The sequence below is a fragment of the Mesoplodon bidens genome (assembly GCF_964165515.1).
Source record: "Mesoplodon bidens genome assembly, chromosome: 3".
Taxonomy (NCBI): domain Eukaryota; kingdom Metazoa; phylum Chordata; class Mammalia; order Artiodactyla; family Ziphiidae; genus Mesoplodon; species Mesoplodon bidens.
The window spans coordinates 104,210,252-104,224,813 of NC_138178.1; the positions used below are offsets into that span (position 1 = coordinate 104,210,252).

At 45.6% G+C, this 14,562-nt stretch overlaps 1 protein-coding gene across 3 annotated transcripts in view; it reads right to left on the minus strand.

Annotated features, from left to right (window-relative positions):
• SLC7A8 (solute carrier family 7 member 8) overlaps positions 1-14,562 on the minus strand; it is a 57,407-nt gene that overhangs the window by 26,254 nt on the left and 16,591 nt on the right. For all 3 annotated transcript variants that reach the window (XM_081229050.1, XM_081229048.1, XM_081229049.1), the window contains exons 2-3: positions 9,886-10,090; positions 8,665-8,816 (exon numbers count right to left, since the gene is read on the minus strand). In XM_081229050.1, coding sequence (XP_081085176.1) covers positions 8,665-8,816; positions 9,886-10,090 — 357 coding nt within the window. The remainder of the gene's footprint in view (positions 1-8,664; positions 8,817-9,885; positions 10,091-14,562) is intronic.

Consider the following 14,562-nt stretch of genomic DNA (forward strand, 5'->3'; position numbering starts at 1 on the left):
CTGCCCGTGCTGCCCCACCCCCTTCCCTTCCCTTCCTGGCTCCCTCTTACCCTTCCTTCTTATCTTCATCCCTCCCTGCCAGTTGTTGGACCTGAAGTTTCTGCTGAATCACCATCCAGTACTTAGTTTAGCCAAGAAGCCCGAACACCCAGCTCAGCAGTTTCCAAGAGCTGAGTAATTCTTCAGCATTAGCTAAACATGGCTCCTGAGCTGGGGTGGGGGAGAAGAGAAAAACGGAAGACACAGGGAAAGCAGGGGAGACAGGATACAGCATGCTGTGCTACCTGGGGGAGCCCCCTTTAGTTCCTACTCATTACTTTTCCAGCCCAGGCCTAAAAAATTCCAGCTATCTCGTGCCCCAATTCTCAGGGCCAAGAACAGTATCGAGCACATCATGGCCCTTGATAAATGTTTGCTGAATGAACAAAGTGCTGTGATTCTCATTTATATAAGGCTTCCCCAGGGTCCCAATCCCCTTCTGTTCCAGAGCAGGCTTTTGAGCAGCATCCTGGGGTAACCACCCTGAGGAAGACTTCCAACCAAAGACCTGCTCAGCATCTCAGGGATTTGGAGAGGACGTGGAAGGCAGAAAGAGAGAGAAAACATTGTTAACTGCTCATTACAAATGCTGGAGACAGTTAAGTAGAAACATATTTCATTTGAAACTTATTTAATTTTGATTTGTAGATCAACTAGATTTCTCTCTCTTAGTAGTCAATCCGTCGACATGGCCGGCTGATTCTACTTCTAATCCTTTCTTGTTTTTGTCACCTTGTAACTTCGTTTTTATTTTGGGCCACCACCTCTTTGGCCTGGAAAAATGCTTAGCCTGCTGACTCGTCTCCCTGCTTCAAGCGTCACTGTCTTCTTCACTTAAATGTGAACCTAGTCATGTTACTCCTCTGCACAAACTCCTTTGATGGTTCCTTGGATGAAATCTGCTCTTCTCTGCATGATATGTAGAATCTTTTAGGATCTGGCTCGTACTCACCTCTTCTGCCTTATCTCCCCTCTCTCTCCTAGGCCTCACCCACACAAAAGTACTTGCTTTTCTCTGAGTCATTTCTTTCTTGACTCCAAGTCTTGCCTATGCTCTTCCCGCTACCTGGCTCTTCTATCGTATGCCCACCTGGAGACTGCCTACTTACCTTTCCAGACTCAGCTCAATCTGGGAACCTTCCCTAGCACTCCTGTCCCAACTCTGAAGCACCTTTCTCTGTGTGGTACATTCTTTTGTCATCACATTATATTGTAATTATTTGTTTGTACACCCATCTTTTCACTAGCCTTTAATCTCTTCCAAGACTGTATAAATAATGCCTCACCTCCACTCAATGTAGGAGCTCAGTATGGTAATTAACTGATGGATTTGCAGTTTCTTTTTTCCTTGGAAATCCATTTAAACGGGTGACCCTGATTTGTTCCATCTGCCAGAAACCCAATTGAGTGGATTTTATATAACTGTACCCAATTCATGGCTGAAATTTTGAAATGGGACTATGGGGTCTCTGTGTCTGTTTGCGTGTTTGTATATGTCTATATACATGTGTTATAGATGTGTGGTATTTTCTACCTCCAAGCGGTATTGCCAAAATTAACTTGTAAAAGAGCTCCATTTAGTTGGCTTAAAGAAAATTAAGCAGAGGGACTTCTCTGGTGGCGCAGTGGTTAAGAATCTGCCTGCCAATGCAGGGGACACGGGTTTGATCTCTCATCTGGGAAGATCCCACATGCTGTGGAGCAACTAAGTCCGTGCGCCACAACTACTAAGCCTGCGCTCTAGAGCCCACGAGCCACAACTACTGAAGCCTGCGCGCCCTAGAGCCCGTGCGCCACAACTACTGAGCCCACATGCCACAACTACTGAAGCCCATGCACTCTAGGGCCTGCGTGCCACATCTACTGAGCCCATGTGCTGCAACTACTGAAGCCCACATGCCTAGGAGCTGAGCTCTGCAACAAGGGAAGCCACCACAATGAGAAGCCCGCACACCGCAACAAAGAGTAGCCCCCGCTCGCCACAACTAGAGAAAGCCTGTGCGCAGCAATGAAGACCCAACGCAGCCAAAAATAAATAAATTAATTAATTAAAAGAAAAGAAAAGAAAAGAAAAATATCTTGGCATTATGGTTGACTTTGTCTAATGTCTCAGGAAGTTTTCCTGGGTAATCTAAACATTAATTGTTGGAAACAAGTAAATTAAATAAATGTAAATGGGATAACAGTTTTTAGGTGAATTCTTTAATAATTATTATGTTTTATGGTATGTCCACTTAAAAATGGTTTCTCGGGCTTCCCTGGTGGCGCAGTGGTTGAGAGTCCGCCTGCCGATGCAGGGGACACGGGTTCGTGCCCCGGTCTGGGAAGATCCCACATGCCGCGGAGCGGCTGGGCCCGTGAGCCATGGCCGCTGAGCCTGCGCGTCCGGAGCCTGTGCTCCGCAAGGGGAGAGGCCACAACAGTGAGAGGCCCGCCTACCGCAAAAAAAAAAAAAAACAAAAAAAAACAAAAAAAACAAACAAAAAAAAATGGTTTCTCAAAATCTTTTAGTAATTTAAAACTTTGGAGTTTTGCTAAGTTAAATGATGGGGATTCACTGAATGACTAGATCACTTCCAAATAAGATAAAATACTGAAACATTAACTGCTAAAGAAGTCTAAGTTTACCTACTTCTGTCTTATTACGGAAAAACTAAAGAAGTTTACATTTATTAAAAACATGTCTTGTGGGGCTTCCCTGGTGGCGCAGTGGTTAAGAGTCCGCCTGCCAACGCAGGGGACACGGGTTCGAGCCCTGGTCGGGGAAGATCCCACATGCCGCAGAGCAACAAAGCCCATGATCCACAACTACTGAGCCTGTGCTCTAGAGCTCGTGAGCCACAACTACTGAAGCCCGCGTGCCTAGAGCCTGCGCTCAACAACAAGAGAAGCCACCCAATGAGAAGCCCACACACTGCAACGAAGAGTAACCCCCGCTCGCCACAGCTAGAGAAAGCCTGCATGCAGCAACAGAGGCCCAACGAAAGCAAAAATAAATAAATAAATTTATTAAAACAAACAAACAAACCAAAAAAAAATGTCTTGTACCACATTGAAAAAAAGCATTATGTTATGAGGAAATGTATGGTTTAGAAATTATGATATGCATTCATAAGTTTGCCAATCAAAAAACACTGTATGACAGTTTACAACTGCTTAACAAAGATGACACAGTTATCTTTTTTCTCCCTACCTGATGTCTCTAAAATTTGGAAACTCAGTGAATATTCTTATTTTCATGGCAATATAGTTATTTGTATAAGTTCAGTAAGAATCTGTTCTCCTTATAACATGATACAATTAGAAATATTGGTTATGGGACTTCCCTGGTGGTCCAGTGTGTAAGACTCCGAGCTCCCAACACAGGGGGCCTGAGTTTGATTCCTGGTTAGGGAACTAGACCCCACATGCATGCCGCAACTAAGAGTCCACATGCTGTAACTAAGAAGTCCACATGCCGCAACAAAGATCCCACGTGCTGCAACTAAGACCCAGCAAAGCCAAAATAAATAAATAAATAAATAAATAAATTTTTTAAAAAAAGAAATATTGGTTATATTACCAGGGCTTTGACTGGATTGTCATATTTGAGAGAGACATACATAGAATTAAATGTGACCAGACAGCTTTAAAGAACTAAGGTTGACTTCATGGAGCCATAAAGCCCCTTGGAAAAACCACCTGGTACCTTGCCTTCAGGGTTCCCAGCAGCTTTACCAGGTGAGTAAGGAGAGTTCCTTCCTTGCAGGGACAAGAACCTCAAGATAATTTTGGGAACCTCAAGGAGAGAAAAATTCACCCAAATTCATAGGTATTACAGGTGAATCTAATGTCATGTCCTCGGTGTGGCTTCCTGGCCTCGAGAGGCAATTAAAAGTTCAATCTGGCAATTCCTTATGAACAGTTACAGCAAAGCATATTTTAAAAGGCCTGGACTTATGTAAATAATCAGGTCAAGTTTAATAAAATTAAATTTATTTTACAAACAAATGAGTCTTAATTTGGCCATCTTTGGTAAAGATGAAGGTGATTTTAGAGAGAGAGAAAAAATTATGTTTCAATAGAAACTATAATACATGCTTATGGATATTAGATTCTAATTCTGTTAATCATCTTTGAGGTTTTGTTTTTCTACCTGTAAACTGGACTGGATCCTGAATTCTTCTAGTTTCCTCAAATATTTGGCTACAACTCTCCAAGCTTACATTTTCAATTTTTCTCTCACTTTTGACTTGAAATTATTGAGAACTAAAACTCTCCTTTTCTTGAAGCCCTAAAAACTGTAACTGAACAACCTGATATAAACTTAAGCAAGATCACCACAATAACCCACATTTAGACAATCTTTGTGCCTATTGCTTTGTAAGCCACTCAGGAAGTTTACCTGAACACCAGATGACATCACAAGAGATTTCAAACTACAAAAGATGCTTTGAGCCTAACGTCTAGAAATCTCAGCTGGCAACTCTCGGGACTCAGACTACTGGGTTTATAATTTGCTTCAACCACTAACTTCTATTCTTCTTTGTCTCCACAGAAACGCCTCTTATTAAATACCTGGTTGGTTATACCCTGTAGGCCTAACTTTGAGTGCCCACCTGCATCACCACCTCCTGAAATGAGTAACTGAAGTCCTGACCTATTGTCAGGACTAAGAGACTCGTTCGAAGAGATATAAAGCAATCTATCAACTCAACTTTTGGACTGTGACAATTCTAGAAGAAGTTTCGAAGGCGAGACTGTAGGGGACCAAAATGTGCTACCCCAACATGTCTCTGGCATGCAGATTAGTTCAAGCTGAAAACAATCAAGGCCCAAAAGACTCAGGAAGAAAGTTTGCCCTTCCCCCCAACTGCCTAAACAGAATTTAGATAGAGGACCTGTTCCTGGAGTAGAGTGCTATCATCAGAGGTATCAGCAAAATGTGGGCTGGGCGGTGGGGAGATTAAAGATTAGAGTCCACTCTCTGTCCCATTGTCTCCACATGGCTAAGCAAACAGTTTTTACCAAACATTTGCTTTTCATTTTCATGTCAATTACCTTCCTCCCTTTGAAGTCCTAAACCTCTACCCCAACATTCTCTTTTGTCTTTAGCTGAAGGTGGTATTTAAGGTGAGGGTTTTGACTATTTTGGCCAGTTACTCAGTTTTTCTGGGTCTCTTCTAAGTATAGTTGTTATTAAACTTTTGTTTCATTTTTTTCTTGTTAATCTGTCTCATGTCAATTTAACTCTTAGACCAGCCAGAAGAACCTAGAAGGGTAGAGAAAAATTTCTTCCTTCTCAACAATATATACAAGGCTGATGAGACACGCACAGCACTCTGTGGGGACCAGGGGAGGGCAAGAAGATAACACTGTCCAGGTACCTGAGGTGATATGCTTAGTGCATGGGAATGAGATGTTTGGGGCTCGAGAATATGAAACCTCAAAGGAAAATGAACTGAGAGTAAGGGATTTAGAAGTTAGGAAGGACTGTTGAACACTCTGATGTCAAGGGATTAATTTGTAAGAGATTTACAAAACAACACACACAGGTATCTACCAAATCATCATGCATCATGCATCTGGAAACTTCCTGAAGAGGAACTGCAAAGCAACTCAGGGTTAAAAGTAATAACTACAGTGAAATCCTTAACCTTCCAAATCACTCAAGGAAGGAGGAGAAATCTGAAGCCCTGGAAAACTAGCCTCTTCAGAATCATAGTAGAAAGATAGAAAACAAGATAAGGAGCTTTTTTTTTTTTTTTTTTTTTTTGCTTGTGAAACGCATGCAGGGTACTCCTTTCTCCTCAGGGCAAGAAAGGAGAAGGAGCTTCTTTTGTACAAGGCATTCTGGAAGAGGGGGACTTGAATGAGAAGAAAAGATTCTAATTCAGATGCTGGATGTGACCCCAGCCCCAAAAGAGAGGAAGGAGGTCAGGAGCTGCCCGAGTGAAAGGTGGCCCAGTCCCCAAGAGAGGGGGGACAAACAGAAGGAAAACCCATAGTTAGGGAGCAGGATATACGAATGGGGGACCCCAGAACACCTGGCGCTCCTTCTGTGTCACTGGGACCACTTTGTTTATAACTAGAAACTCAGGTAGTAGCCACAAGATGTGGCTAAAGGATAAAAGTGCAAGCTGCAGTAATAACTTGTCAAAATGTATGTCTATATACCCAGATGTGTGTGCTGAGAGATGCATTTTACTTAGAATTATTAGGATACCTATCCACTGTTACCAGGGCTCCTGGGCAGGGGAGAGGGGTAAAGATAAGAGGAAGCTTTCCTGGTCAACTCTCTTTATATATTACTTGACTCTTACTTAGAGAACATAGTCACTTACTTATGAAATAAGAAAGGAAGGAAGGAAGGGAGGGAGGGAGGGAGGGAAGGAGGGGGAGGGGGAGGGGGAGAGAGAGCGAGAAAGAAAAGAGAAATACCCAAGCAAATCACAAAAGGAAGGTACCAAAACCAAGTTCTAATCCCTCCCATTCCCCTGCTTTCTAACTCCCCCCTCCCACTAACATACTTGCTCTGGAGAAGGGAGAAAGGCTTTTCATTTAATTAAAATATAAAAGACTTTCTTTTTTTACTGCCTGGTGGCTAGGGATATTTTGCTGACTCAGCAGTGAATAATCAGCTTTGACCTAAATAATAGAATAACTCAAAGTGGCAGCTGCAGTTGCATAAGCTGGAGCCAAATCTGCAGTTCCTCCTCTCTCGCTCTCCTCCCCACTTCACTCCCTTCAGGCTCTGAGAAGGCAAGCCAGTTACAGCAGGTTCTTTCTACCTCTCCACCCGCATCCGGCCATTCCCACCATCATTTCTCATCCGATCTTTTCCAAAACTCTAGAGGGTCTTTGCGCAAGGAGTCACCTGCCTAGGCTTGGCAGGTTTGGGGAATGCAAAGGAAGTCGTGGGGTCTAGTTGCCCGGGGAACTCTACCCTGTGGCCTGGTTTCTCTCCTAGGGGAGGACTGAACAGCCTCAGGGTTCTTGATTTATAGTTGGAGGGTAAGGGTGGCCTGTCGTCTGAGATACTTTAGCAGCATCAGCAGGAAAAAGGAAACTGTGTCTGTGGGCATGAGATGCTGAAACAGCAGTGGCCTGCACTCTGTGGTCCCCCTTCCCCCCCCCCATTAACCTATCTGATGGCAGAGACAGCCACTCCTCCTGCATTCCCATGCCCCCTTCCCCCTCCTCTCACCTCCTGCAGCTCCAGATCCAGCCAGCAAGCAAGGACCAAGTGACTATCCTCCTGACCACCCTCGGTGACTACACGACAGGATCACGAGGTGCCCGATGCTGTGCTAAGAATACTCTTGTCTTGGGCAATCCGTGCCACGGCAACGTACAGCACACGCGAGATCTTAGCTTCATCTCATGGGAGGTGGGCCGGTGACCTTGCCAAGCACTGGCTGCACTTAGAAAGTGGTGCGGAGATGCAGGCTTGGGAAACCCGGTTCTGGAGCCCATACCCCTCTGCCTCCAGATCCACGAGCAGGCCCAACTGGCACAAGGAGTACGCTCCAAACAAGTACGTTGGCTCCACAGTGCCACTTGCCTAGATGATGGGGTTTATCCCGGGGCTGCACACCACTGCCAATGAGGGCACACACCCCTCAGGTCCCACCCCAGCTCCTGGGTGGGCGAGTGACCCCTCCCTCCCCTTCCCACCAGCAGGACAGAAGGAAGTGTCAAGACCAGGGACAGAGTGTGACCAGGATGGTCACTGCCTTCAGCTAGGTGGATGTGTGTTGGAAGGTGTGGGAAGGCAGGGACTGAGCTGACTCTAGAAGTGGAGCCTCTGAAAAAGTCCAAATATTTACTTTAGAAATTAGTTTTGAGCTAAAAGGTACAACATACCCCAATCCATTGAGATCCCTGATTATCAGAGATTAAGTGTTGAGACTTCCTAGAAATACAGGTTGCCAAACTTCTCCATAAAGCCTCTCTAACATATTCCAGCTCACAGAGATCTCTTCCTCTTTTCGGATTTTTTACTGCAATTGAATCCTAACCATGGAATCTGTCTATGTGGCTTTTCTGCCTAGTTAGACAGAAAACTTATCAAGGGCGGGGACCATGGACATGCTATTTGTTTTCTCCCAACTCACACCTTTACACTCTCCTCCCAGAGAGTTTTAAGATGTGAGCTGGCAGGTTGAGAGGCCAGAAAAGTCTTCCCATGAGAGGCAGGGAGTCTCCAGCGTGGTGTGTGTGCTGGAAAGAGAAGGAATCACCTTAGCTAATTCACTTTCTTAGCTCCGTTTCCTTTTCTGCTCTAGGAAAATTGTAAGACTGGCCCAGCTTGCCTTATGGATTTGTTGTGAGGCTTGGGTCAGATGATACAAGTGAAAGTACTTTATATGATGTAAAGAACCCTGCCAGTGAAAATTACTGTGCCTGTGAACAGCTATCAATACTTAAGTTTCTTCTTCTTCTTTTTTTTTTTTAAAAAAACCAGATAATTATATGTGGAATCCATGTGTCCACAGCATGCAAATCGGAAACTGAAAAGTAACAAGGAAGAAAAAAAAAGGAGGGGAGGAAAGAAAGAGGGAGAGGAAGGAGAACCAGAGATGTGTAGACCACGAGGAAGGCTAGAAGACGCCATCCTGAGAGCAAGGCCCAGATGGCACTTACATAAGCAGATGGCAGCCAGGAGGCGAAGGCCAGACTCTGGGGGGAAGCAGGTGGGGAAGAGCGGCTGCAGCACATAGTTGGAGAAGGTGAGGGCGATGACAGCCTGGTTGGTGGGGTAGATCACCAGTACCGCAATCCATAGCCTCAGGAACCTGGTGGGGGAATGGGACAGGACTTGAGCCAAGACACCAATAAAGACCCCCGCTGCCATCGCCTGGCAGGGCAGGGATTCAGAAGCCGTCAGGGAAGCTCGGGCAAGTCACTGGGCAGTGTTAGGAGAGGCAGATGGGTTAAAGGGGTGCGGTTCCTTTTTGTTTTCAGGGATGCTGAGGAACCCAGGCACTGCTCAAACGAGACACCTAGCCCTCTACAACGACGGTAAATTGGTTTAACGATCAAGAGCTGTTTCAACTAGTACTGACACGTCTTGGTGTTCTTTCTCTCTCCCTGCTCCTTTCATCATTTCATCATCTCTTCTTTACCACTCTGGCCCCCAGCATCCACTGGTGGAAAAGAAAATTTGCAACCCCAGAATCTTCACAGCCAGGGCATGCTAAAGGTGTGGCCACTTAAGCAAGTGCCAAGGGGAGGCATCGGCTGGGGGTTTGAGGGGGAAGTGTCCTCCACGCCCTTGGGCCCCTTGGTGAGGTTTGAGCTCTTCAGTAACAGGGCTGCAGGGGCTGAGGATATTCAAGATCAGGGTCTGGAATCAGGGATACCGTTATCCTTGGTAACGTGAAAAGTACCCCGTACCTTAGTGGTCACTCTCATTTGTCAAGATAAAAGGGCTTTGTTTTTGTGATGTGCTTTCCCTGTGCATCTCCAATCAGAGTTGTCACTTAGTTCTACTTGTTCTCACTCATAGAATCTTTCCCACTAAGGTCAACAGAGATTAAGGGAATTCCCTGGAGGTTCAGTGGTTAGGACTCCATGCTTTCACTGCCAAGGGCCCAGGTTCGATCCCTGGTCTGGGAACTAAGATCCCACAAGCTTCATGGCACAGCAAAAAAAAAGAAAATCAGAAAACAAAAAACCCTAAACAGAGATTAAAACTACAGTCTGGTTCCTCTGCCACTCTCAGGGCATCAAGAGGGCACAGGCTGAACTGACAACCATGACTTAGAGGCAAAAGAGGAATCCCAAGCTCTAGCACTCTTCAGCATGCTGGAAAGCCCTGGCCTTGGCTTCTGGGACCGCTCGGTCCCCTGCACATCCTCTTACCCAGCCAGTCCTCCGAAGATGTCCTTGACGTAGGAGTAGTCACCTCCAGATTTGGGGATGGTGACCCCGAGCTCAGCATAGCACAGGGCTCCCACAGCTGTGATGAGGCCTGTCAAGATCCACACGATGAGAGCGAGGCCCACAGAGCCGGCGTTCTCCAGCACACCTTTGGGTGAGACAAAGATTCCGGAGCCAATGATGTTCCCTGCAAGAGGCACCAAGGGTACCAGAGGAGACGGTACAGTCAGTACAGTTGGCAGGACCAGCACCTGCAGGGGTACTCTCACCTCTGATCTGATGCAGTGCCTTTGGGATGTGTTAATCCCCTCCAGGCAGGTATGTCTAGCAATAATTCTCCTTAGAAGTAAGGGAAAGAGGAGCAGACACTGGACACGTAGAGACCAGGAACTTGGTTGGGTACTTTACATGCATCATTTAATCCTCAGGACAAGCCTATAGAGTCAGATACCATTTCTCCCATTTTACAGAGGAGGAAACTGAGTCTCAGAGATACCAAGTGCATCACCCAAGTCCACACAGTAGTAAGTGGTGGTGCAGATTGAACTAACTGGGCTGAACGTAGTCCAGCCAAGGTGGTGACAAAGGCCTTACTTAAGGCTGGCTGGAAATGGAAGGGCTGGAAAAAATGGGCTGTTCTGAGACCGGCTGCCAGTAAGAAAGCTTTAAAAATGAGCTGAAGGGTAATGCCTTTGGACAGATTGTGGTCACACCCTGTGTCTGGGGGTCTTCAAGACCCACAAGTATGGACAGCACTCCTGGAGGCTGGCCTCTACCCAAGACACACGGTCCCACCCTTGGTGCGGAGCATGAAATAGCCCTATCAGAACAGCCCTGGTAGTTTGGAAGTGGTTTGTCGGGGTGCAATATGTGCGAAGCCTCAGCACCATATTCTTCCAAAGGTCGCTCCCCTCCATTGTCTCATGTGCCCCTCACTACCACCTCATGGAATCAGGAGGAGGAGGAAGTACAGGCGTTTCTCTCTATTTTACAAACACAGAGACTAAGACACAGAGGGGTTAAGTGGCTTTCTCCAAATTCCACAGCTACTGGTAGGTAAAACTGGATCTAGAAGTCAGTCTCCTGATGCTTAATGCAAGGGCTCTTTCCTCTAATCCACTTTTGATCTGTGTGCAAGGGGATGGTCTGCTGCTGAGAGGTGAGGCTGGCCCCAGGGACTGAATGTTGGCTACTAGGATGTGTGTGTCAGGCGGGGGAGGAGCAGAAGTGTGGAGGCAGCTCCTGACATGTTCCTTCCTAAGTTTTCCTTTGTCCACTTCTTATGAGTCCAGGGATCAGGGTCTGTGGGATAGGTGCTTTGAAAGCTCTCTCTTCATGCCCCACCCCGCCAAACTAATGAGGGCCTGGGGGAAGAAGCAGAGACTAAATAGATCCAGGTCGAAATATAGAGCTGGCGGCCAGCTGAGGCCAGTTGGATTTGACAGTGTTCTGAGGACACCTCAAATTCCCACCATCTCTCTTTAGTGGTTTGGGGACTTCCCTGGCAGTCCAGTGGTTAGGACTCTGAGCTTCCAGTGCAGGGGGCTCGGGTTCGATCCCTGGTCAGGGAACTAAGATCCTGCATGCTGCACGGCACGGCCAAAAAAAAAGAATGCCCTCTCTCCAGTGGTTTGGAACAAGTTCTGGGCTAAGTAAGACGCAGAGTATACGATTTTATGCTCTAATTTCAAAAACTGACTTTCGGATCTCAACTACAACTCAACCTCAATCCAGTCCTGAAACTTTCACTTCTAAACCAAAATTCAGTCAAAGGGGAAGAGAAGAGAATATTCACATCCTAAAAGCAGTAATATTTCATTCTTTCGGGACGTAGAATATGCTGCCCCTTTTCAAACTAAAAAATTGCTGTGTGAGATGAGTAATGAGAGAGGGAAGGGCCCAGGAGGAGCATAAGAACAGCCAAGTGGTGAGACTGAAATACAAAATCGGAGGGCCTGGGGCTACAGCTAGATTCAGATGGGAAGGAGGCACATTTATGTCTCAAACAGGCCTTCTTTCCCCTAGTGCTAACTCTATCCCAACAGAACAGGGCTGCATATAGGAGTGAAGCTAAAAGAAACAATCCCTCATGTTCAAGTTTGTGATCTAAACATCAGGCAAAGAGAGATAGAAAAATGAGATCCCAGGTGCCACCAGTTCTTAAAGGCTTTTCCTTTTTTGGTATTTTTATTTAAAGTCCTAGGCTTGGAATGAGAGCACACCTTTCTGCCCTCTTCTGTCCTCAACCTGTCCCCATGTGTGCTGTGCATGGATGTTGGGTCAGTGGAGACTAAAAGGGCCTCCTGGTAGCATCCCAGGACTCAGGACACAGTCACCCTGTCAACTGACCCTTCACCTGCCACACTAAACGTGAGGTGGGATTGCTGATAGTGCTGAAAGGTAATAGTAAACTCCTTGCCTGGCAGGAATTTATCAGAAGAGTCATCTGTAGGGCATTTTAAAGCCAGGCAAGAAGAGAGAAATAGAAGGTTATAAAACTAGCTCGAGGGGTTAGAAAAACAGTCAATATGGGAGAAAAACAAGGTTTGGCTTTGGTCTTTAAGGTGCCGAAAGGGTGGTGGGGAGATAGCTAGGCAGTTCTCAGAACCAGGAATGGCTGCTGCCACAGGGAAAAGGGCGGTGGATGTACTGAAAAGATTCCATCTTCTCAGGAATGAGGAGTGTCAAAGTTCCACTAAGGTTCTTAGAAAACACTGCAGTGGAGATGAGTGAGCACTTCGGTTCTCCTGCTTTCGTTCTGACATTTCCACAGTATGTGCCCCTCCCCATCACCCCAGGTGGAGGGTGGGAGGTGAAAGACCAACAGCCCTTTTCGAGGGTCTGACTACTTCCTGTCTCCACTGATTCTTGGATAACGTGTCCTTCCATGCAGCTGCCGTAGTAGATGGTGAGGGTTGGCATTGGGACAAGAGTTCTTGTTTTATAAAACTTGAGCTCTCCCCATCAACAATCTTAATTTTGATCAATTAAAATGACAAAGATAAAAGTGGAAAAAAAATTGAATTATGCTAACCAAAACTGAGCGCTACGGGATGGGAAGGAGAGGAATGCCTTGCCCTGATTCTAGGAAGCCGCTACCTAGAAAACCAGAATCAGATGTCTCCTCCCCCTTAGCAGCCTCTAGAATTTCTACAGGGGGAGGAATGTCACTCAGAGCACAGCTATGTACTGGAGCCCAAAGAACATTCACATTACATTTACTTAAAAGTGATGCTGGGACTTCCCTGGTGGCGCAGTGGTTAAGAACCCTCCTGCCAATGCAGGGGACACGGGATCGAGCCCTGGTCCGGGAAGATCCCACATGCCGTGGAGCAACTAAGCTCCTGTGCCACAACTACTGAAGCCCATGCACCTAGAGCCCATGCTCCGCAATAAGAGAAGCTACCGCAGTGAGAAGCCCCTGCACCGCAAAAAAGAGTAGCCCCAGCTCGCCTCAACTAGGGAAAGCCCATGTACAGCAACAAAGAGCCAACACAGCCAAAAATTAAAAAATAAACAAACAAATAAATAAATAAATTAGACTACAATTCTGCAGCCTGTGGAAGGAAAACCACATTCAAAGAAAGACAAACAAAATGAAAAGGCAGAGGACTTTGTACCAGATGAAGGAACAAGATAAAACCCTAGAAAAACAACTAAATGAAGTGGAGCTAGGCAACCTTCCAGAAAAGGAATGCAGAATAATGATAGTGAAGATGATCCAGGACCCCGGAAAAAGAACAGAGGCAAAGATCGAGAAGATGCAAGATATGCTTAACAAAGACCTAGAAGAATTAAAGAACAAACACCTAGAAGAATTAAAGAACAAACAAACAGAGATGAACAATACAATAACTGAAATGAAAAATACACTAGAAGAAATCAATAGCAGAATAACTGAGGCAGAAGAACGGATAAGTGACCTGGAAGACAGAAAGGTGGAATTCACTGCCGTGGAACAGAATAAAGAAAAAAGAATGAAAAGAAATGAAGATAGCTTAAGAGACCTCTGGGACAACATTAAATGCAACAGCATTCGCATTATAGGAGTCCCAGAAGGAGAAGAGAGAGAGAAAGGACCCAAGAAAATATTTGAAGAGATCATAGTCGAAAACTTCCCGAACATGGGAAGGGAAATAGCCACCCAAGTCCAGGAAGTGCAGAGAGTCCCAGGCAGGATAAACCCAAGGAGAAACATGCCGAGACACATAGTAATCAAATTGACAAAAATTAAAGACAAAGAAAAATTACTGAAAGCAACAAGGGAAAAACGACAAATAACATACAAGGGAACTCCCATAAGGTTAACAGCTGATTTCTCAGCAGCAACTCTATAAGCAAGAAGGGAGTGGCACGATATATTTAGATTCGATGGAGAAATCAAAAGCTTTACAGACAAGCAAAAGCTAAGAGAATTCAGCACTGCCAGACCAGCTCTATAACAAATGCTAAAGGAACTTCTCTAAGTGGGAAACACAAGAGAAGAAAAGGACCTACAAAAACAAACCCATAACAATTAAGAAAATGGTAATAGGAACATACATATCGATAATTACCTAAAACGTGAATGGATTAAATGCTCCAACCAAAAGACACAGGCTTGCTGAATGGATCCAAAAACAAGACCCATATATATGCTGTCTACATGAGACCCACTTC